The sequence below is a fragment of the Cheilinus undulatus genome, linkage group 6, assembly GCF_018320785.1.
Source record: "Cheilinus undulatus linkage group 6, ASM1832078v1, whole genome shotgun sequence".
Classification (NCBI taxonomy): domain Eukaryota; kingdom Metazoa; phylum Chordata; class Actinopteri; order Labriformes; family Labridae; genus Cheilinus; species Cheilinus undulatus.
In genome coordinates this window covers 16,229,174-16,254,431 of record NC_054870.1, presented here as the reverse complement: position 1 = coordinate 16,254,431, position 25,258 = coordinate 16,229,174, and the positions used below count along the sequence as shown (strand labels likewise).

Here is a 25,258-nt window from a genome sequence, read left to right as displayed (position 1 = left end):
CATATCTGAATATATACACACTCTGCATGTTGTGCATAGAAACACACTGTCCCAGCGATACACGGCAACTCAGATGTGTCCTCATGGGCACAACGTGCTCACACATATACAGTCTGAACCCACACAGGCCTGCCAAGGGACGCTAATGATGATAAATTATCTAATTACACATGACAGTGAGGAGCGATGAGCAGCCATGGCATGTGACGTTATGGGGTCGGCCTGGACCTATAGACCTGGACCAATATGTGATACTGTGTTAATGAGAGGTGGATGGAAGTGAGGAGAAATATCCATCCACATACATTAGGATGTGGAATACATTTGTGGTCCATTTCAGCCCCCAGAGTGTGTAAGATTCCCTGAAGTTTTCCTTCTTATATAGATACGCTCACACAGATCTACATTGTTGGCCTAGATCTATAAGAGGGAGATTCCTGCAGGTGCAGCTGGTCTTCATACTATGTGGAATCTGAAGGGAAATACCACTAAAGGCAGAGACTGCATACTCAGTCAACCTATTTCTCCCTGTATCTATCTTTATATCTGTTTTTGTCTTGAACAATGTCCTTGTGTTAGTCTTATAAGAGCAACCAGTCTAGCGACTATATGCAACATTAGGAGCAGATCAGTGAGAGTTATCACCAATGCTTTTTTCAGGCCAAAATGTTTCTGTTTGGTCCAGATTCACAGCTCTTAGCTTGGTTTCTAGCTCTGATCTTGCTGTATCCTGTGAACAACCTATTATCCCATAGATAGTCCTCTTCAAACAGCAGACAGACACAGAACCTATTTATACTTTGCATTAACATCCGTTTTAAGCATTTAGATTTACCAGGTGCTAATCTTTAATGAATTTTGTGGAAGCACCTCAATAAAGTGCTTTCAAACGGACACGGTTCTGGTTCTGGCTCTGGTTTTGGTTCCATTCTGGAGTTTCAGAACCTTGGTGCTTTCTGGCAAACACCATTTTAAGCGGAACCAAAGTGGGAGGATGTTACTCCACGTTACTCAGGCGGTTTCTAGAGTTTATCATTATTTGGTCTGGCGTTATAGTGAACCCAGCCTTTGCCATCTCTCCCACACGTTTGGCATATAACTTGCTCTGCCTTGTACTACCTTCCAGCTTCACCTGGAATTCTGGGTCAGATAGCAACCAAACATTTTGTCTCCTCAGCAGACTACTTTCTCCATTTCTCCATTTTCTGCTTGTCCTCACAACCTAGAATATGACACGCCCACTGATGATGTCACGATTCATGAGGAAATACCAGCTATTTTTTGGTTCTTGCTGAGAACCAACTTTTCAGGTTCAAAAACAGTTTTTCTTTGAATGCATCAGCTGGTTCAAAATTAGCTTCTGGAACCAGAACCGGCACGGAGCCCAGCCAGTCTGACAGGACTATCTATGTACTGACAGTTTGATTTCTGATAGCTCAGACTCCGTACAGAGGTGGTCTGAGATGCATTCAGCCTGATTGGTTTGGTAGTGCAGATGCTGTGTATGGTAGTAGAGCAGAAGTCTCCTAGTAGGCAAAAAGTGTGCCTTATTTATGTACATCCAGCTCTCCCTGTTGGACATGTGTTGTCTTGTAACGAGTTGCCATTTTAATCTAAGCAGCAAAATATCGTTAGCCTCATAGATAATTGCCTAAGTCATATTTTAAGGTTATCAGAAAAATAAAGCACAATGAATCAGCAGTGTTGGGAGAGTAGAGTTAGGCAGATATCACAGTTTGGCCAAAAAATGACTTAGCCAATTATGTTATGAGGCTAACAATACACTTAACAGTTTATCATGGTTTCCTTTAAAGCCGTGTTTATTGTAAAATGAAGGTGAAAAGCTGTTAAAGAGGCACCACTAGCCTGTTAGTGTATGGCCAGTTAGCAAAAACAATGTTGGCTCAAACATACACACTATTTGAAGCATTTTATTTTTTAACACAGAAAGCCTGTTTTTTATGTTTTGGCTACCGGTTAAGTGCTCATGCATTGCAGAATAGACAAAAACACAGAGGCTTTCTGGGTAGAAAAGGAAACGCTTTAAATATTTCTGATTGTGCATATGTTTGAGCCAACATTATTTTTGGCCCATTTTTACCAGAAAATGTGCTAAATTCTGGGGAGAAACTGTACCCATCTGTTACACCGTATAGCCTAGCTTTCTAGCTGGTACAACCAGCGAGTCCTCCTCAAAGCAGCAATGCTCACCGAAATTCCAGGAGGCTATTGCAACTAGGAGTGGGAATCACTAGTGGCCCCACAATGCAATATTATCACGATACATAGGGTCATGATTCGATACTACTGTGATTTTAAACATTTTGCAATACAGTAAGTATTGCGATACCATGTATTGAAATATATTGCGATCTATACCATTTTTTCAACTGTTTAGCTGATTTAGCATTAGTCTTGCCCTCATGTTTGTCGGATTTCTGCCGTATTTTATTTTCATGTAGCAATTATTGCAAACCTCATGTGTCATGTCCATCTCATTCATGCCCTGCTTGCATTCCTAATGTCCTTCCCCTGGTGCGGCCATATTTGTACTAACTTTCTCCTGATGTACGGCTGTCATCTCTGCTGACCTCACTGGACAAACAATTGATTTTATTTTTCCATTATCATAGACTTCAGTTCATATTAGCAATTAATTTGAAAAAATATGGTGGACGAGACGATATGATATATCACCAGACAAAATATCGTGATACTATGCAGTATCGCAATGACTACTGCTAGCTATCTCATATGATTCAACTTCAGAAATACTAAACTATCCCTTTAAGGTTGCTGAACCATGGAGACCTCAGTACACTTAGTCCCAGTAGGGCTTGAAGCCCTGATAAACTTTTCTGATTGGTCAAGTTTTCCCTGCATCTTTATAAAGTGCTTTATTCAAAATATCTAAAACTGGAGACCTTGAATCTTCTTCAGGCCTATTGTTGTTGTAGTTGTTGCATTTACTAAAATACCAGTGTTGTGGTGACATGGCCAAAAAGGACATAACTAAAACATGCTTTTTCCTACATCATCTACTCTTTCTCATCTTTGTAAGTGTTCAGGCCAGAGTTGATGTACAGGCTGATGATGCTTGAGGAACTTTTAAGTATATGAAAATTAATTGTGTTGTCATGGTAAAATATCACATTATCAATGGAAAACTTTCAGTCCTCTGCAGGGCATCAGGCAGTGAGTGTTATGCTCATGGACTTAACATTAAATACAGTATGTTAACAAACATGACATAAAATACTAGCATAACATCTGGGGCATGTGGACTTCCAGGACTGCAACATTGGGCTTCATTATTGGTGTTCCCTTATGAATAGAACTGCATGAGAAATGTTCTCTTTTATTTCAGTCAATTTCTTTGATCTTACCAGTTTTAAAAAACTGAAAAGAAAAATGGGGAAAAAAAATAAAAATGAAAAAATTTTCCAGACAAATTATATTGATTTTACAGAGAAATTATTAACCAAATTGGTATTGACGCTTAAGTTTATTACCTACCTAGAAGAAGTATCACCTTATGGTAAACAAAAACGCTAGTTTTTGTTAAGTCATCTAGTTACTTTGTCAGCATCTCTAGTTCAAAAGGAGTCAGAGAGTTTTTGTCATTTTAAAAGGTATTTTTGAACTGTATTACTGGATCACTATTATTTCTGTTTTTTAAAAAGGCAGCATTAAAGAACATCCACATTTTATTGTGTGATTTTATAGATGAGAATTCAGAAATGAATACATTAAATTATGATAATCATGAAATTTTTGCGAAGTATATCAGAGACCAACCTTGTCCAAAAGAAACCGCTACATGCAAGACCCACAGCCACTGGGACGGTTGATTTGCAACATTTTTGTCCATCAACTGTTCAAAAAGCTTCAAATGACTTACATCACCTGAACACTTTTAACTGAATTTAAAAACAGCTTTACTATCATATTTATTCATCTTTAGCTGTTTGAATGGTAATGATTGTCTTGGCTCCCATTTTTCTCCATCATGTTAATGAGCTATAAAAAGCCTGATCCTGATATGATTGTGTCACTGCTGTAAGTGACGCATGTGCACGCCATGTCTCATGACATGTGCTTATAGCCGGTTACTCATAGATGTGTGTGTCTGTGTGACGTCATGTTACCATGGTAACCACGGCATTGATGATGCATTCTGCTTCACTGGACAACCAGCAGCCTAAAACACTCAGAGTGGTCTGTGAGCGCATCTGAACGCATCTCACACTGATGAGTGTGTGTGTACTTTCATTATGTTTCTTACAGAGCTTTCAGTAATTGAGGACTCCTATAGTAAGTGTTTCAGGCCTTTAAATTTGATCTACTAATGTCACATACATGTGCACAAACAAGCAATCATAAACAAATGCACACAGACAGAGTGATTGGCTCAGGGGAAGAGCATACAACAAGAGGCTGAAGGCGTCACAGCTGTAGAAAAGCCTCAGCACTGATGCATCCTGGCACATTTTACCCTTCAGTTCTCTTTATAGAAACATACACATTGTGAGAGTGCAGCTGTGAAGTCTGTTTCTCAAAATAAAATGCTTATTTATGCTTATTTGTTTTTCAAGGCAAGATTAAAGATTCATGGATATTTAATTAGCATTGCTATTGATGATTCTTGTTTGTTTGTCTGAGTTTTGAGATTTCCAATTCAGAATTCCCATCCACCTAAAACAAAAGAGGTAAAAGAAATATTTTCCCTCATCCTCTGCACAATAATAAAACAAAATAACTGTGCTTGGGTTCTCACGATTTTGTAAATGCAATGCAATTCACCAAAGTGCTATGCACTAGCTAGAAAGCAGAAATCAAATACAAAACATTTAATTTTTTTAGAAAATAACACAGTAACATGCATGATGTAAAAGCACACAAAGACTTTTTAATCGATACAGACATTTAAAACATAAAAATAAAGATTTAAATAAATAAAATATCCTTGAAAATAAGACGGATTGGCCAGACTTCATGTCAGTCTTTAGACTGATCCATCTCACAAAGCCCCAGTCTGATAATTGGAGCTTTTCTTTCACATGGAGTTTTTACTCTCAAAGCAGGCTCTCATGTGTTTTGCACTGAAGAGAGTGTCCCATCTCTGCACAGGATCTCTGGAGCTCTGTCAGTGACTATCCGGTTTCTGGGCTCCTCTCTTACTAAGTCCCTTCTGTCCTGATGGATTGATTGGTTTTGTCTGGTGACCAGCTCTTTGAAGATTCCTGGTTGTGCCAAACTTCAGTGCAATGCAATGTTTTTGTAGCCTAGCATTCCCCAGATCTGTGCCTTGACACAGTCCTTTCTCTGAGCTCTGCAGGAAGTTCCTGTGACCTCATGGCTTTGTTTTTGCTCGAATATGCATTGTCAGCTGTGAGGCCTTCTATAGAGAGGTGTGTCCCTTTCCAAATCATACCCAATCAATTTATCACTAATCAAGGTGTAGAAGAATTTCAGTAAAGACTGGGAGAAATGGGAGGAAGCTGAGCTAAATTGCTAGTGTTGTTGCAAAGAGTCTGAATACTTATGTCAGTGTAATATATCTTTTTTTTAAATAAATTTGCAGACATTTCTAAAAATCTGTTTTCACTTTGTCATAATGGGATATGGAGTGTGGATTAATGAGATAAAAGTGTGTTTTTTTCTTTATTGTAGCATCAGGCTGCAAGTTACCAAAACTGATTACAGTGAATTGGGTATGAATACTTTCTAAATGCACTGTATTTTTTAATAGAGGCTGCCATTGTCTGATCAATCATCCAAGCTCACGCCTGTAATGTGGACCCCCCTGACTCTGTATTTCAAGGGAGTAGAGACCAGCACTGCTTAGCACCGCCTACTTTTGCAACCTTCTCCTCAGTACTACTTGTGTTTTATATTGATGGTCTGTTCAATGAAACAGCACCTCTTTAGATGTATTTAGGTGAATTTGTATTCAAGGTGTATTTGTGTTCATTCCTATTTTTCTCATTATGAGGGAGAAAAGCATTTAGAAAGTGCACTTATGCATTTGTGCTAAAGCAATCCCAGCTTTTTGGAATCACATTATATTCATAATTCAACATATCACTGTTAAAATCATGCATGACTAGATTACAAGTCGGCCATATTTAAGTCATGTGGTAATGCATATTTGTGCAACAGCTTTAATGGCACATATGCCATAAAATATAAGATGAGATTAGATGTAAGTGCATCTTTCTTAATCTAGCACTCTTGAGAGCTGATAAGTACAAAAATAACCAATCACAGATCAGGAAGCTTTGGTCAGTGTCTGAATTATCTGGAAAACATGTGTAAGAGAGTTTGTAAAACAAACTACTTTTTGAGCAGTTTGTGAAGGAGACCCAATAAGGAGGGATAAAAAGTGATGACAACATGATTAGCCGATTTAATGACACTACAGCTCACACATAGTGCTTCTCTCAGCTGCAGACACCAGAGGATCAACTACTGGGGATTTTTGGTGGTTTGAAGCATTAATTGGTAATCACTTAATCCACTAATCACTTGTTTATTGGAATAAACTTACCATGATTGATAACACCTAAACTCACAGGGCAAATGATCTCCAGTTGCAGAGGAATAATTTTCTTCACAAGTTTGTGTTAGACAGAAATAAACACTGCAAATAACTTAATATAAGTGTTTACTCTTCAGGCTTATGAAAGATGAAAAAATCCACCTTTGTGAGTGTTTAAAAGAAAAGCAATCACTGGAGCCCAGGAACACTTTCTGTAAGTAGAAACTTTTATTTTGTTTACAAGAAATCACAACAAAACCCTCCATACTTAAATCTTTGTTGTCACTGTCAGCAGCAGGCAGAGCCCAGAGGACACATCACGCTGTCTTAGGGATTTAAATGTTTGTTTAAATTGTTCTTCTTAGACTTTTCTTAGCCTGAGGACAGTTTTTATGTTCATAGTAATAAACTAAACATACCCCCCCTTAGCTACAATCATCACTCTAAAGCATCCCATTCCAGCTCCCTGCTGACTTATTCTCTCTGCGACATTGCTCCTCTCAAAATGTTGCAAACATTGTGCATTTAGATAAATATAGCCAAGCGCTGTTCCATTTTTAGAAACCCCTGTTGTGCTCTGTACCTAAGTCAGGGCCTGTTGCATGGTGGGAGAGGAGATGGGTCGGAGGTGGGGCGCTTGAGGATACTGTGACCCAGATGACTGAGCTGGAATGATCGGCCTGGCGGCGCTCAGCGTGCTGCCATACTAATGCTCCTGCAGGAACATAATGACACAAGATGCATGTCTCATATGCCTTTGTTCTGCAGGGAAGAGGAAGGATTGGAGGGCTCAGGAATATCAATACAAGAGGCTGCTCTGGCTGAGCAGCCTCTCTGTGTATGTACTGCATCAACATGTGTGACCAGGGTAAAATAGTAGAATGTGAGAAAAGGTAAAAACACTTTTTTTGTTGTTGTTGTTTTTTGCTTTTGTGTCACAAACTTTCTGTTTTAGTCCAGTTTTAGCCAGTAAAATTCCTTGAAATAAGTGTTTACTCAGAAGAGTTGGGTGTTTTCACCAGGTCAGCTTCCTTGTGATGCTGCGACCTTTTAAGCCGTGGTTCTCAACTCAGGAGTCACCACCACCTTCCAGAAAAAAGCCATTTAACATAAAAAACAATTACAAACAACAGCATTCCCTGTGATTAGAAATATTTTTGTTTAAAGCATTACTAATCTTAAGACAAGTGAAAACAGGTTTTCTCCCCCTCAACATGCCCATCTTAAGGGGGCCAACTCTGATGGGGTGCAGCCATCTTTCTGTGTTTTTTGCAAACTCCAAGCGACTTTCATATGTTTTGCACAAAGTAGAGGCTTCCGTCTAGCCACTCTGCCATAAAGCCCAGATCCGTGGAGGGCTACAGTGATGGTTGTCCTTGTGGAACATTGTCCCATCTCCACACAGGATCTCTGGAGCTCAGTTTGCAAGTTCCAAGCACATTATTTGCCCACTTTTGGTGTCTTGAACCACTGCTTTAAAGGTTTTTTCTGAACATGTTCTTTATGATTTCATTTTAACCATCCCCCCTCTCCACCTGAGTTACTCAGCCAGTCCTGTTTTCCCAAAAGAAAAGTTTTAAGACTCACTGTGGATTCTACAATCCCAAGTATGAGAAAGCCTGACCTGATGTATCTGCTCACTGTGCTAAACTTTTTCTCTTATTCTCTTCTTTATCAGGATATCATGTTTCAAACTCCATGGTTGAAGAGGGTGCAAGGTGGGAGAGTCGGCATCTTCTACAAGAAGTTTACGACAACGAGTCTAAGCTCTACGCTGAGCCTGAAAAAAACTGTACAGAACCAGGTAAGAGGATGCGTTTCGAGCCACATAGAAGGGAAAACAAATCACATACGTGTGTTGAGGCTTATACAAGATGCAATTGGGGAAGCTGCAAATCATGTGAGGTCAAAGACCGAGGGGCCACACTGGCCATGTGTGGGTATATATTTCATATTTATTTTTTACAGATACTGCCAAAATAGTAGATCAAGCTCATATCATTCTGTTTGTACAGCATGTACTACAGGGTGCTGGAAGTGGTCTATAGTTGCACTGTTGTCTACAAACTTCACTGGTAAAACTAGCTATGGTAGGAGAGATGATCCAATCAGGGTCATCTCTTTTGTCTTTTACTCTGTGCACAATGGTGCATACAGGCTCTCTTACCTTTAAGTTTCTTCTTAAAACATTTAGAACAAAACTACAATCAGACAATGAAAACATTATGTATTTCAACTTTTTTCCCAAAGTAATTTTGTGTTGAGCAATTCAATATCAAAGGCGTTTCTACATTCAAGTCTCATTTTGCATTTTTTAAACAGTCTATATGCATATGCATTATATACACAATTATGAACTAAATTTATATGGAACCAGGAATTCAAGGCAATAGTATATTAGTAACAACAGAAAAAGAAACAAGGATTAATCAAAACAGTTATATTTCAACTTTAACAGTATTAATTTAAAATGTCCTTCTCTGTTGTTTCTCTTGATATTGTTTTTCAGACTTTCATATAATAGTGTTCAGGATTCATTTTACCATAATCCCACTTTTATTTGTAAGAGCGCCTTTGGACTAATCAGTGTTACTCACTCAATAAGAAACTCCCTGAAGCTTGCAGTGTTATCAGTGCTGTATAGCTTAATTTCTTACAAATAAAGGATAATGTATGATGCTGCTTGTGGTCTTCTGATCCCATTCAGAAGTGGTGGTTGAATCTGTCTTGTCCTTTGCCATTATCTCCTGGTTTGGCAGCCTCTCATTAGGAAATAAAAAGAGGTTAGAACACATTGTTAAAGTTGCCTGTAAAGTTATTGGTGTTTAATTATCTGATCTGTCTGCAACTTTTTGCAAGAGGGTAAATTCCAAGGCTCAGGACATCATACAGTGTCCTGATCATCCTCTCAATGCTGAATTTGAGTTCCTACCTTCTGGTAGGAGATTCAGATTGCCAAAGGCTAAATCCAACTGAATAAAAAATTCATTCATAACTCAAGACATTACACAACTACATTTAAATAAAAAAAAAGATCAGTTATGATACGTTTAATTTCCACTACACTGTAATGATGGTCCTGCCTACAGTTATACTTCAAGGTATTTGTGTCAATTTCAGTGTTGTGCCTAAATTCATGTAATTGTATTTCTCATGTTTTATGTTTTTACCTGCCTGCAAAGCAGTTTTCCCTTAGGGGACAATATAGTTGAAGTTGAAGCCATTCAATGCTGTCGCACATACTACTAAGCCTGGCTGTTGTTATCTTGTTATGTGTAGAATGTGTTGAAGAATGGTGTTGCTGTAGTGTTTTATCTTAATTTTTGCACAGCTTGCACTTTGCATGACTCATATCAATCTTCTGACTTTCTGGTGTTTACAGAACCCTGAATAATACAGGATCTTTGTTTTCAGTTTTGATGGAAAGTCTTTTATGATGTTACCAGTATATTGTTCGATTTGAAGCATGCGCTGCATCATGCAGTTTAGCACCTGCTGCCATCTGTTGGCTTTTTTGTTAATTACAAGAAAGTGGTGTGTATTTTAAGCTGATATCACAGCATTTATGACTGTATCAATTCTGTAACATCTGTATCAATAAATATATAGGCAAGGAGCATGTGACGATACATGGCCAAACTGATTTTTTGAGTACAGGCCATCATGTACAAGACAAAATCAGTGAAAAGATCAAACTTCAGACTTTGTCTGCAGAGGCCGCCAACTTCAATACAAGCTTAAAGTTTCACAGGAGCTTTAATATATGTTTTTTTTTTTTCAGACAGTATGGTAGTCTGTCTGAAAATAAAAAAAACGATACGGAGTCCTGTAGGGTGATATTAATGTAGCAGTAAAAAATCCAAAATCTCTGACACCCCGCCTCCACCTCTGTCACCTCTGCACATACTCTCACACAAACACTCACGGCTCAGGAGTGGTGGCTACAGAGGAGCAGAGCTGAAGATGAAAAATGAACAGCACTCCCTCTGGTGAGAAGAGGAGAGAAAGTGAGAGGGGAGTTGACATGAAGATGAAAGCCGATGAAAAACACAAACTTCTCCCAGGTATAAATCCTCTCTGCTCCTCTTCAGCCTGAAAGCTGCCAGCTTAACTCTGTGTATGTGCGCCTGCTCCTCTGTGTATGTGCGTCTGCTCCTCCGTGTATGTGCGTCTGCTCCTCCGTGTATGTGCGTCTGCTCCTCCGTGTATGTGCGTCTGCTCCTTTGTGTGCACTCAAAGCTCTCATGCCGTATGTTTGTTTTCTCTGTGGGCTTGTCTGTGTGAGTGTGCATGTATGTTTTTGTGTGTTTTTTCCCTGTGGCGCGGAGTGCAAGAGTGTTTTCCATGTGGAATCCTGGGGCTTTACAAGGCTGACGTCCTGCCAAGCATTCTCTTGATCTCATTGTAAACAGACTGCCCCCATCTAATGCACGCATGCACAAACATGTACGCTCACACTCACACGCTCCACCCGACTGCAGTTTGGGGATGCAAAGATTCAGCAGACTGACTGACTCAGAGCGGACGAGTTATATTTAGACAGCGTGTTTCTGTTTAATCACACTTTGTCTCCTCAAACACTGATTACCTTAATAGGGATTAATGTTTGCTTTTTTGCACTAAAAGGGGCCCCAATAACTTCTCACACCTCACTCTTTCTCTCTGTGTTTGTTGTCCTTTATTTGTGGCTCTTTCATTCCCCTAGCGTTTGCTGTCTTCTGCCTTTTTATTGTGTTTTCTTTCTCTCTTTTACAAGGAGATACAATCACAGTTCAATTTCAAACCACAGAGCATCCCTGTCCTGCACACAGCCACAAGTATTGTCCGCACAAAGCACAAAAAAACAAACCCCTAGTTCATCATGCATGCGCCTGTGTCGTGATTCATGCTGCTGAAATGATCAAATGTGCATGCATGCATCTATCAATGCAAGTTTTAATCGCATGAAGTAGGGATGGCTTTTCAAGTGAAGTTATTTTTGAAAGTGGCAGGCAATTCTTTGAGTACAGTATGATAATCACATCACATTAATTTGTGTTGTTGTGGCAGTGTGAGAGGAAATAACTCCAATGTCATATAACATTGTAGCCATTATCATTATGTTGTGAACACTAGAACACAGTGGAAATAAAGACACTTTTGACAGTGTTAAAGCATTTGTACACTGTTTAAGAAGTCTAAAATAACAGTATTCAGTGTACAGATTAAATCCCAGCAGCTCTCTCAATGTCTCTACATGATTGGCTTATCTCTGGTCTTGTCTGTTTTTTTCTAATTTTTACTTTATTTATTTAACCTTTATTTTACCAGGCTAGCCCCATTGAGATCAAAGATCTCTTTTTCATTATTTCTATGAAGGCACAATAAGGACTACAGCATATATCAGAAGCGTGTCTTCAGCAACAAACCTTACTATCAGTCTGTTTAGTGCTTCCTGAGTGACACACTGTGCAGCTGGAGGTGATTTTAAATCCAGCCTTTGTTGTTTGAATGGAGTGGTTTCTCCTGGGTTTGCCGGGCTAACGTGAGCTGTACCTGGGTTAGCGGTATTTGTAGCGTCTATCTGGAAACTAGTTTAGCTGGAGCTTGTGTGTAACTTGGTACTTCGTGAGGTTGGAATAACTGTTCTTGGCAGTGGAACAGTTTACTTCCCTGTGTGTTTCAGTGCCTGTGTTTGTGTTTGTGTCTGCAGCAGCCTTATTCTTTCTCCCAAGATGCTGCTGTGCTTCCGGTCCTGTCACGTCATCCACCAAACGGGATGTTTTCTAACCTTTACCATCGAGTTGTCAGCTGTAAAAGTAATGAGTGATTTGATTTTTCTGTAACTGTAACGGGGTTAATGATTTTAAAAGACACGTGTTACACCACTAGTTACCATAAAAAGTAACAGAGTTACAGAAGTTGCAACATTTCTTTTACCTGAAATTTGTGTCAAAATACCAGTTTAAAACCTTTTTTTGCTGCAAAGGTGTTATGCGTTACATAATCATGCAATCATTCAGGTGCCCTTTTTTTAGAATAGTCTACAAAAATCCTGCTTTCTTCATTTTTGTACTTTTTTCTTATTAAATATGATAATGATATAAAAATGATCACTCCATTAAACACAACAGTTCACGTCCAGTTTGCAATATGAGTCAAAATCATGACAATAAGATATATTTTCGAAATTGTTCAGCCCTTGTTTAATCTAATATTGCATTAGTTGTAATATAGCATGATTGATTGATTGTGTTTGTTGGAAAATACATAAGATGGGGAAATTAAGGAATAATCATTTATCAAATCACAGTCACAATATCGGGGGACAAAAATTGCAATTAGATTTGAATTTGTTAAGTACTGGGAAGGAAAAAAAATGTTATAGGAACATCTCTGGTAATAATGCTTTTCTTTCAGTTCATTTCAGCACATGCTCACAAATGCCTTGATTTTGCTTAAATGATTTGTTTACACTCTACTATCCAATCATATGTGCAAAACTGATCTTAAATCAGTTTCATTTAGTCTTACATGCATAGCACCATTAATGTTTGGAAATGTGTTGCGTAACATTCAGCGATGAGCTTCAAAATTACAAAACTGCAAGAAGGGCTGTTGTGATTTATATTGATCCCAAATTACCAAGGTGTGGAACAACACTGACAGCATTTTGTAAAAAAAAGCAAACAAACAAACAAACAAACAAAAACAAACAAACAAACAAACACTGACAGCATTAACTGTATTAGAAAAGTAAAATAATGACAGAAGAGGTTCATTTTTAAAATGAGTCGTCACTCATACATCAACAAGAGGAACGGTACAGTGCTAGAGTCTTCCTCTTCTTCTCTGTCTGATCAGCTGTTTATAGGTGAATTGGACCTCTGTGCATAATGGGTGAGCAAGTGAAGATCATTCACTAGTTTGATGGTAATAGACAGCTTGCCACAGATAAAATAAATATTGTCTATTGGAAACTCCTGCGTGAATGCACCACACCAAACACTGACATCAGGATGTAATTCATTAATTACCAAAGGTCCACAGGTAATATTAATCCTGTGTGAATAGTTAGTTGATAGTAAGTTGATTTTTTCTAAAATAATGACTATTTGGATATTTGAAGGCTACCCCCCATGTTTAGAGTATTGCTCTAAAGAAAAGGAGGAATTTCATCTAAAGTGGTTAGTTGCATTTTTGTCATTTGCTGAACTTATTGCATTAATTAGACCAAAACTAAATGATAATGTATCAAAAGCAAAACTTTGCCTTGATTCAGGATGAATAAAAAAGTTCATTTTTTCATCCTCTAGCCAAATAAAAATGTCAAAGAAGCAGGTTACATAAGTTAAGACTTTATTGGAGAGTAGTTGACTATCAAAGGAGGAGAAATACTGTGTAATATGTGCTGTACTTCAGGATGCCTTTATGAGAGGCAGACATCTATTTCAGTATTTTGTTAGCTTTCACAGCAACTGTTTTTGGGAAATGGCTTTAGTCCTATTTTTAGTGGCTTTCGCTTCACAGCCTCGCTGCAGATACACAACAATGAAGCTATAACACGTGATGGCACATTGCCCAAAATAACGTTGCTCCTTCTGCTGTCGGCTCGGGCCAGCTGGGGTCTGTGACGCGTCCTCAAGTGAACAAATCAATGGGACTGAACTGAGCCGGACTCAGACTCAGAAATGTTGTTTAAAGCAGACACATGGGCGTCTGCAGATTTGTGTTTATATATCATCATGATGTAGGGTCAGATGAAATATGCAATAGTGGGATGGACTTGATCATGTAGAATATTTTCATCTTTTCATTACAGAAAAGACTGAACCTGTGATATATATGCATTTATTTTTATAGTTGTGTGTTTACTCTCTTGATTTTTTTCCACCAGTTTTCAATGCCAGAGAAATCCTTTATTTTAATTTCTTGAACTAGACATGTATTGTCATGTAAGCTGCCATGAGAGGACACAGTCATGCTGGCTTCAACAGAGACGAGCAAAGATAAAACTAGTTATTTCAGCTCCGTTTTCCACAAAACATTGTTTAAATGTAAATGTAAACATATTGTACAGACAGTAGCTTGCTTTATTGTCAGCCTTTAAAAGAATAAAGTGACGTTCATTGACTAACTTGGATTACAAATTTCCAATAAGCACCTCTGGTCAGGGTTGGTTTTCTGATATGTCTTCGGGAGGTTGAAGAAGGTCTGTAAAACACTGGTGTTCAGTGAGGCAGGGCACTCTGGATGGGGAGTGATGCAGGCTGCAGGCGTCTGTGAGCCTCTATCCTCTGATGGCAACAGAAGTTTTTATAAGTCCTACTCATGACGCAGGTCAGCAGTAGCTCTCCAGGTTCTTGAGCTTGAAGTTTGCACGCCTGCATCAACAGGTAACAGGGTCTCTCCTGCTAACCAGTTTTCATCAGTAGCAGTTGTCATGATAAACCACTTAATGGATGTTTACTGAATTGCAGAATAGTTCCAAACACAGAGCCTTCCTGGGTGAACAAAAAAAATATTCCAAAAAATGTATAGATACAGCCTACAACTGAACCAACATTGTTTTTTTTGGTCCATTTTTATGTAAAACTGAATTACATAGGAAAACTGTTCCTGTCTGTATCGCTGTAAGGCCCAGCTTCCCCCTGCATGCCCTGCTTACAGGAGCAGTGCACACTGAAATCATGAGAGGCTTATGCCACTCTTACCGCCAAGTACCTCGTTCAACCAAACAAGAGGATCTGTTCATTTTCAAGAAAAACTCAAAATTCTCAAGTTTAAAAAGTCATTAATAACTAGAAAATAAATATTTGAATTTTGAGACTATGAAGTCAAAAATCCAACTGCTGGTTTTACAGTTTGGTTTCTTGTAAATTGTTTACTTTACACTATTGCAATAGTACAGTTCTAGTGCCAAAATGTAATACTTTTTATAAACTTGGAAATTTTAAGTATTTTCTTGAAAATTTCTGACTTTTTAAACTGAAATTCTGAGTTTCATTTCTTGTAAATATACAACTTTAAGATCACACTTTTTTTAATATAAATTTGAGTTTTTTGCACAAACATGAACAGATCCTCTTCATTTTTCTTCTTTTAGGTTGGCAGTGATACATTGTGTTTCTAATCATGGTTTTAAAAATAAAACATACATGTACATCTAATTTTGACAATGTCAGAGCAGACAGGGTCCTGAACCCCTCTAGGGGGGCCCATACCCTAGGTTGGGAACCAATGACGTAGGAAACTTGTCAAGTTGGTATTGGAGAGTGTTACATCACCTAAGTAATGATTTAAAAAAATCTGCATCTGTATGGGCAGTTAGCTGACTTAAACATTGGGATCAGAATCATGATATTAGCCTTGATTTTCTCAACTGCTGCAGCTCTACTGTATCAACTTGACCACAGACACTAAACTAGTCTATGGGGGTTGAACTGGAATCCAAAATTTAATGCCACTATGTACATGCACTATTGAAGAAATTCCATTTCTACCAGTCACAGTATCACAAAAACCAGCCCAGCCCTTCTTGACCCACTGCTGCACCATCTCTGTTGGGTAATTGTTTCCCTCTTGGAGGCAGATAACCGTCAGTTGCTTGTTTAGGTTTTTTAATTTCCCCTGTTTGATCACCTGTGCAGTCAAACATCATCACAGACAGCTCTTCCTACCACATCAGAGACTCAGCCAGTGTCTGAGGTTAAACCGTCTCTCAGCGCTCACAGCTGCAGACGGAGCTGAGAAAAGTCTCCTCTAATCCATCAAAAGAGATGTTTGCATGCATTCCTACAGCGCTGACTGTCTCTGCACCACTCTGTTTGTGCTGTAATTGGTCGGATCAATGGCACTTACTCCCCCCTCTCATCTCAGAGTACAGACAGCACAAACGCATCCATCCTCACAGAGTCAGGAGAACAAATGTAGACAGACGAGCTGTGAAAGGCAAAGACACTGGAGGTCGTCCATTTACAAACACATGTACACTCTTTTTGTTTGTCTTTAACACTCTTGTTTGGCACTGCTGCATGTTTTTTGTCTTTTCCATCCTACTAAGGTCACACTCACACTGCTGTGATCAGGCATCACAGCAGTGAAGTGTGTTGGATTAGAGATAATCATGTTTACAATAGCCGACTCTCCTCTCTGCTCATGCACCACAAACAACAAGCTCTGCCTCATTACAATGTGTGTATTTATTTTCTCTTGGAGTGTGTGTATGATGGTAGCAGTGACCTGTGTCTGTCGTTTCCCTCCATGACTCATATTTCTTCTCGTTTTATTCAATCTCACTTCATCATCAAAAGCAGGGCAGAAGGATTTAGGCGTCTGTAGTCATCCAGCAGACTCTGGAGCTGCCTTCTTATTTGCCCTGTAGCTCATTATTGTCTATCAAATGTTAATCAAGCATAAATAATCACTTGTTACAGTCTCATTATATTCATGTTGCACAAATGAAAAGAATTTAAAGAGCTGAACTGTGCAAGTTTCTGTGCTGTGGTTGTCTGCAGATTTTCATCTGTGTAACATTGACATTAATGTTTAACACCATGTCCTAATAACATGCAAGAGTCAGACTACCTCATTGAAATGCATTACACAACATCAGAAACCTTTTGTCCCGATTCTTCATCCATTTAAGGTTCAACATGTAGAATTCTTTGCACTGAAATGTCAACATGAATGAACTAGAACACCATTGGGTGGTTATATGCCTGGGTCAAGATGAAGGGCGGTAGTGTTTTCTGTGAAAATGTGACTCATAGAAATGTTAAAGGCAAGGGCTGACTATAGGAATGGGCCGTATTTATATCCTACCATTGCATTCTCCGTGGAACACAATGTTTGAGCGACACCTCCGTCCCTGCGCTTAACCTTACGCACTCAACTCAAGTGCCATGGAGGAATCGAGTAGATGATTTTTCCTGCTGCAACCCTCTGATCATTCTGACCCCTGACTGCTTTTATTGATTTTTTGAACTCTCTGTGACTTTCTAGCGAGCTCTTAAATCATGAAGTACATCATCGGTGGTGTAACCAATAGAAAGAATTCCAGCCTCACCAACAGACTGATCAAAAACCTGCCCAACTGTTGTGTGGTCCATTAGGATGACTTCTTTGACCCCCACAATCACATTAAAGTTGTTGAAGATGGATTTAAGCAGTACGATGTCATCACTGCTCTGGATATGGACCCCATGATGAGTATGATCTATGCATGGTTGGAGAACCGGTGAAGTTTGAGAGATCCCATAGCGTTAATAACACCCTGAACAATGAGATTGTCCCAAAGTCTGACACTAAGGAGGAGGAGACTCACATCCTTATTGTGGAAGGCTTTCTGCTTCACACCTATGAACCTTTGATCGACATGCTGAACCAGCGTTACTTTATTTCCATCCCGTAAGAAGAATGCAAAAAGAGGAGGTGCTCTAGGAACTACACAGTGCCTGTTTGACCCGGCCTGTTTGATGGCCACGTCTGGCCCATGTATTTGAAACACAAGAACAGCATTACTGCCAGGTGCTTAAAAACTACATTATGGAAGCTTTGTGGTCATGCATGTGCAAGTCTAAAAGTAGCTACCTTTATAAGCCAATGTTTACAGGAGTGCTGGAAGTGATTTATAGTTGAAGAATTGTTATTACAGTTAATAAGTAAACTGAACTACATCAGGATAGAGGAGCAAGCAAAGTCTCTCCCTTTTCCTCTCCATCTATTGCACATATGTGCCCCCCCACCCTCCTTGATTTAATATGAGAAATGACAATCAACCATTACGAAGTAATGTTCAGTGTGCTTTTTAACAGGTGAAGATAGGCCTTTCTATTTATTTTGTGCTTGAGTAGAGCTCTGTCCAGCCACCGTTTCACTTCCCAGAATGCTTATTAAACACTACACACTACTTTAGTGCCTAGAATATCCACCAATCACCGATATACTTTATCACATAAAAAGTGAAAAAGACAGGTTTAAACTAGGGCTGTCAAAGTTAACAGGAGTTAATGAGCGCGTGCATTCTGTATGACCCTCGACCCATCCAGTAGTCTGCAAGATCAGGAAGAGTTGCCGTAGTGATGAGGTACAAGTGACCAGAAAAGGATAAAAGACAGAGACTTTTGAATGGCAGATTCAGCTGTAGGATCATGCCAGGTAAGACTGAAGTTATTTGCACTTGTCAACACAAACGGAGTTACCTGGAGTTTATACAGCCTTAAAAAAACCCATATCACTTGGCCAAGCACACTGCCAATACAGAGATACTGTGAGCTATCCCAGAATGCATTGTATGGAGTGTGAATGTCAAGAGCCAGTTTAACAGCTTTATTTTGTTATTATGTGAAATTCATCATTGAAGCAAAAACAGTGGTTTAGTTTTTTGTGGATATACCTAATAAAATGAATTTATTATTATTATTGTTTTGATTGAGAGCCTCCTGGTGGGCAAATACTGCACACTGGAGTTAGCCCAGGAATATCAGGGATCATTTCTATTCTTTTGCAGCTTCACCATAAGGCAAAATATGGTATTCAAATATTTTATCCATACCATTATCATGCAAACTATTGTCCTCTGTACTGGCCTCAGGCCAAGTTATCAGCCAAATGGCTGCAGCATCAGTGTCGTGTAATAATTTACCACCTCCATACCAGAAAGTTAAAGAAAAGCATGAAAGTGAAATAAATCTAAATCCTGACATGACACCAACACATATAACAGAATTCTTATTTTCCTAGTCTCACCATGCTAATTTCACAGTAGAGGACGCTTTTAAGCACATTTTATCCTTCTTAAACCTTTACTTAAATTGACCCCACAGCAGTAGCAGCAGACACGTTTGTTCCCTAAGAATAGCTGAAGTGTATAGTTTTTCTTTCAACACCTCCACATTACAGGCTCTAATGAACCAATGCAGCAGCCTTTAGGGCCTGCCATCGGGGCGTTGGATGTTCAAATTTTAATCTTCTAGGAGGAACTGTCAGTGCTGTGTCCTGCTGCAGATTTGTCTGCTCTCTTAAATAGTTTTAAGAACACAGGAGAGAGCACAGCCTTGACTCATAGCACAGCGTGATAAACAGCATGTGTACTGCAGGTTTTTCGAACATGCAGCTAATTAACAGCTTAATGGGACTATTTTCTCTTTTTCCATTACTGCACACTGAGGCAAAGTGAACCTTAAAAGGCAGAGTGAGAGTCTTTGGAGACTTTTTTTTTTTGGCAGAAAATAAGTAGTTCAACTTTGTTCAAACTGGATTCCTGAAAGTAGTTAGCATAGCAGAGACTGTAGTTGTCCTTTGGTTATCACCATAAGTCATGTTTTCACTGTTTGACATACCACCAGTTAGCTTCCCTACTAACTTGTCAACACTGTCAGCAGAAAGTAGGTCTGCTAGTAGCTACACTGATAGAGGTCATATCACTATCTACTGCAGCAGAGGTAAACATGTTCAGCAGCTCAGTCTGAGTCTGTTCATCATCATATTTCACTTCAGCAATAAAGAGCAGACGGATAAGCCCAAACATCACCTGCTGTGTCCATGTGATTAATGTGAAGCACAGTAATGATGTAGAAGGTGTTTCTCCTCTGTCTGCAGCGACCCATATTACAACACCTTAAACAACTCTTTTAAGGTGTTAAGGACAATAATAATAATAATAATAATAATAATAATAATGCATTTTATTTATAGGTGCCTTTCAAAGCACTCAAGGTCACCTTTCAAGACAAGGTTAAAACAAGAAATATAAATTAGTCTAGGAAATATACACGTTATACAAGTTAGTATTAAGTTAAAATAATGAATGAAACAGTGTAGGTTGGCTTAAAAGAAATCAGTCAAACAGAATATGCCAGTTTAAAAAGATGGGTTTTGAGACGGGATTTAAAAATGGAGAGAGAGTTAATATTATGGATGTCTGGAGGGAGGGAGTTCCAAAGCCTGGGAGCAGAGCGACTAAAGGCTCTGGAGCCCATGGTGGTCAAGCGGGCGGGTGGAACAGTGAGGTGGAGGGAGGAGGAAGATCTGAGAGTGTGAGAGGGGGTGCTGATGTGAAGGAGGTCAGAAAGGTACGGAGGGGCGGGGTTATGGATGGCCTTGAAGGTCAGGAGTAGAATCTTAAAGTTGATGTGGGAGCTGACTGGGAGCCAGTGTAGCTGCTGAAGAACTGGGGTGATGTGACTGCTGGATGGTGTCCTGGAAATGATGCGGGCGGCAGAATTTTGGACTAACTGAAGTTTGTGGAGGAATTTCTGGGGGATACCAAAGAGGAGGGAGTTGTAATAGTTGAGTGAGGGATGGACGAAAGCGATTGATATTGTGTAGATGGAAGTAGGCTGACCTGGTAACGTTATTGATGTGAGATTGGAAAGATAGTGTGTTATCGAGGATGACACCCAGACTCTTTACCTGAAGGGAGAGAGAAACTGAGGAATGATCAATTGTTAGGGAAAAGCTGTCAGATTTGGTTAAAGTGGATGTAGTGCCAATAAGAAGAACTTCAGTTTTATCACTATTGAGTTTTAAGAAGTTGTTGGAGAACCAGGATTTGATTTCCTGTAGGCATTCACAGAGGGAGGAGGGAGGGAGGGAGGAGTTGGGTTTGGTGGAGCTGGGTGTCATCTGCGTAGCAGTAGAAATTAATGTTAAATTTCCGGAAGATATGGCCAAGGGGGAGTATGTAGATAATGAACAGAAGAGGGCCCAGAACAGAACCCTGGGGAACACCGGAAGAGACAGGAAAGGAGTGGGATTTGAATGATCTAAGTTGGATGAACTGAGTGCGGCCAGAGAGATAAGATTTAAACCAGTGCATAGGTGTGTTAGTGATCCCGATTGAAGCCAGTCTATTGAGGAAGATGTCTCACCTGTTTTAAGTCCATGATAATTTAAAGAAGTGAGCAATAGCGTTTAATAGTGGCTGTAAAATGTGACAGTTCTGCTGAGAGTAAACACAGTAACTGCAGCTAAAGCTTTGTTAAGTCAGTGATAAACGTGGTACTTCAGGCAGACCCTTCACAATAAAAGTGTACAGGTGCTTTTCTCAAGTGCTTTTACTGTGAAAACCCTCATTAGGAAATGCAATCTTTTTAGTAGCAGCTTGACACACCTCAGCAAAAGAGGAGTAAAACTTAAATCTGTGGGTAGTGAGCACACAGAGACTCACAAAATCATTTTTCAGTGATCATTTGCTCACACATGACTTCAGTAAGCCATCACAGGTTTAGTTGAGAGGGAGAAGGGGATGGTAGTATCTCAATATGTATCTAAATGAATTACCTCTTGCACTTCTGTAATTCCATGACTTAGTATTGCTATGGCAAAGGTCAATAAAGCCACTCTTTGTAGTGGAAAATGTTTGAATTTGCAGTCTGACAGATCAATTAGAGTCTAGGTTCAGTTTGCAATCCAGAAAATATGTATCAGAAACTGCCATCCCCAAACAATACAGCTGATATGTACATTGATAACTTTTCTTTGTTTCTTTGACTTTCATGGCAGTTTTTATTTGAAAACTTCCCATTTGTTGCCTCCTGTTGCAATTCCTACATATATTCTGTTTAGTTAAGTCGTTGTCTTTATTACCTCCGCCAAGGAGTTTATGTGATTTGTTTGTTAGTTTGTTTGTTTGTTAGCAACATAACTCAAAAAGTCATGGACGGATTTTGATGAAATTTTCAGGAAATGTCAGAAATGGCATAAGGAAGAATTGATTCGATTTTGGGAGTGATCCGGATCACCGTCTGGATCCAGGAATTTTTTTAAGGATCCTGTATTATTGGGAGATAGGGCTAATGGCGGTTGGCAGTAATGGCAGTTAGCAGTTTCGAGTATTTAATTTGAAAAAATTGCATCTATTATCTATGTCATTTGATTTTACTACTAATAAAATGCACTTTAAATGAAATCACATAAAGTAAATAGAGGGAGTTCTACCTTTAGACCAAAAATTTAGATTATCTTGTAGTCACTAAGCTTACTTCTATTAGTGGTTGTTAATGTAAAGTCATTTTACAAGAGGGGTCTGGCTGCAGACCATACATCTCTGACAGCCGGCTCTGTCAGAACAGAAATAAAATCAGTTAAACTAATGTTTCTGGTTCGGTTAAGGGTTAAAGTTAAAAGTTCGAAACCTGACCTGCAAACCTGATTACAAAATGTTTGATAAAGTCGAGTCAACAGTCTGTCTAAAGAAAGAAAGTTTGTCCTCCATGAAAACATTCTAGCATAGCTTATTTAGCTCTATTAGCTACCTAAGCCTTGTAGCTAACTGACCTATGTAGTTAACGTAGCTAAAGCTAAGCTCACAAAGCAGCTACATAAGCCACCCAGCTATGTTATCTACACAGCTACATTAGCTAGGTTTTCTAAAGCTCACGTTGCTAAAGCTAACCTAGCTACATTGGCTTATATATTATCATTAATTATGTAGCTAGTGTAGCTTTGTTAGCTTAAGCTAAAGCTAACAAAGCTAAGGAGAGCCACTGTTTGTGTAACTGCTTCTTAAAAGTGTTGATACATAATTTAATCCCAGATTAGACCTCTGACCTTTTCTCTGCTGTATTTATGAAATGTTTGGTCTGTAATAGGGCTGGGCGATTATGGCAAAAATCAAAATCATGATTAATTGAACTCTTTACCTCGATTATGATTAATGAATAGTTATTCCACCTTTTTTGTAAAAAGTCAAATTTTCCAAGAAAGGTAGAAAATGAACAACTTGTATTTGAGCACATGACCAGTACTTCTTCTTCTCTTAGGTTTACAGCAGGCTGCATGCCTTGCAACACTTGGCTACCTATCACTTGACTTCACAGCCAGTAGTTTGTTTTTAATGGGATGGTGCATTAGTAGAGAGAGTTACAAGGGGAAAAAATGAAATAATTGACTCAGCAGGTTTATGTTGGTTTTAGGCTCTAAATGTTGGTTTTAATTATTTTTCGATTAATTGTCCAGCTCTAGTCTGTAATGTTTATTAATGCCATTATTTCATGAATGTAATTGCCAGACTGAAGTTGTATTTTTGTTTATTTTGTATTTTTCTTTAAAACATTTCATCTAACATTGCTGTCATTAGTGGCCTGATAAGGTCAGATGAAATTCATAACATAATTTTTAACATATTGTGAACTGTGTTCATGATATGATATTGTCTTATGATATTATTATCTCCATTGAAAATGTGTAACTATATCCTCAATACTTGTTCTGTTCCACATCCCTAGACAACACTAACAGGATCCATTCTGACTTTAAACATGTAAAATTGTGTTTTTAAAGGTAGAAACCTCTGTATCAGATGTAGTGAGACATCACGGCCCGCCCCTCTCCTTGCTAGCCCTTGCTGCTGTTGCTGTTGTGTGGCCTGTGGTGTTGACGGAGCAGGAGAACAAACAGGTTGTGAAAAGCAGTCAGGTCATGTACCCCCGTGAGAGTGGAGCCCCGCGGATCCAGCCCTGAACTCAGACTGTGGGTGAAGACAGGAGAGAGGGTGTGATGCCAGCTCCATGTAGGGCGGATGGTTCCATGTCCTCGCCCCCATGTGTGTATCTCAGAGTACCTTTGTGTATGTGATTATAAGTGTGTTTACCAAGCCTTCCCCTCCTCGCCCCTGGTCCATCTGTCACTCCAAGAAAGCTCACTCGTCATGTCAGATTCTGTGGGCCAGCTGGAAGGGTGTGTGTTTGTGCGTGTGTTTATGTCTGTGTGTGAGTGTTGGCGGTGGAGGGGTGGCCTGATCTCTGTCACTTCACATCGCATCGTTTCCTGTTAAGGAATCCCACCAGCACGAAATAATCCCATGTCTGAGAGAGGAAAGACATTACCAATGAGAAGAAAATCTGTTAATTTAGTGTTACACAATGCTTTCCCTAACTTACCTTTAAACTGGTGTTACATAAAAATACAAAGACTGGTCAGAAATGTAAAAGATGTGCCCTGCAGAGCTCAAAGGATGTAACGAAACTCTGAACTCATGAGAAGATGCAAAACATGATTTGGGGATCACAGCAAGATCTGATCATGATTTTTAAGATTCTAATTTCTACACAAGATTGAAGTTAGTTTGTTAATAATTCTGATTCTTTCTGACAAAATCCCTTTCTTTTAATTATTTTTTGTAAATATAGTTAACAATCTTTGGTTTTGAGGTTGTGTTTTCACTTACAGGTTCTACATAGTGGAAATATGGAAATGTATGTCCCACATGTAGGGACCTCTCCAGTCTGTGTTATACAGTACACTGCTCTTGCATATATAACACCGCAAAATAGACTAATTGTGTTTGAATGTTGACTCTTAACACCTGTTGTTTGACTTCAGGTAGTAAGTAGGATGGGATTAAAAAAATCAATTCTTCAATTCAGATGGATGCTTTAAAAAAAATGATATCGATTCATTCAATCCTGGGATCGATCTTTGAACAAAAGCTTTCTCCTGGTGGCTCCTTGCATGCCCAGACTCAGGATTACGTCGCTCATGCACCTTGAAACTCAACCTGCACTCGTCTCTGAAAGCATTTAGACTCTGATTCATTCCAACACTGGCCACACACTAGACAATTTTCAAATCTTAAAGATTTTGAAAACATGGGAGACCACAGATATAAGGACAAGTAAAAGAATGTAACATCCAGGTTATGATGCTACCTGCTCTGCTCACCCTCATTGGTTGTCAGAGGCACCACGACAACCTAACATATTTGAACATGTTTGAGATTTACTATGAAGGGTC

At 39.1% G+C, this 25,258-nt stretch overlaps 1 protein-coding gene and 1 pseudogene across 1 annotated transcript in view; both read left to right on the top strand.

The window, feature by feature from the left end:
* slc24a3 (solute carrier family 24 member 3) overlaps positions 1–25,258 on the top strand; it is a 173,850-nt gene that overhangs the window by 53,300 nt on the left and 95,292 nt on the right. Inside the window, exon 2 of the mRNA XM_041789827.1 lies at positions 8,220–8,345. Within this exon, the coding sequence (XP_041645761.1) occupies positions 8,220–8,345 (126 nt within the window). The remainder of the gene's footprint in view (positions 1–8,219; positions 8,346–25,258) is intronic.
* LOC121510870 lies at positions 17,539–18,340 on the top strand (annotated as a pseudogene).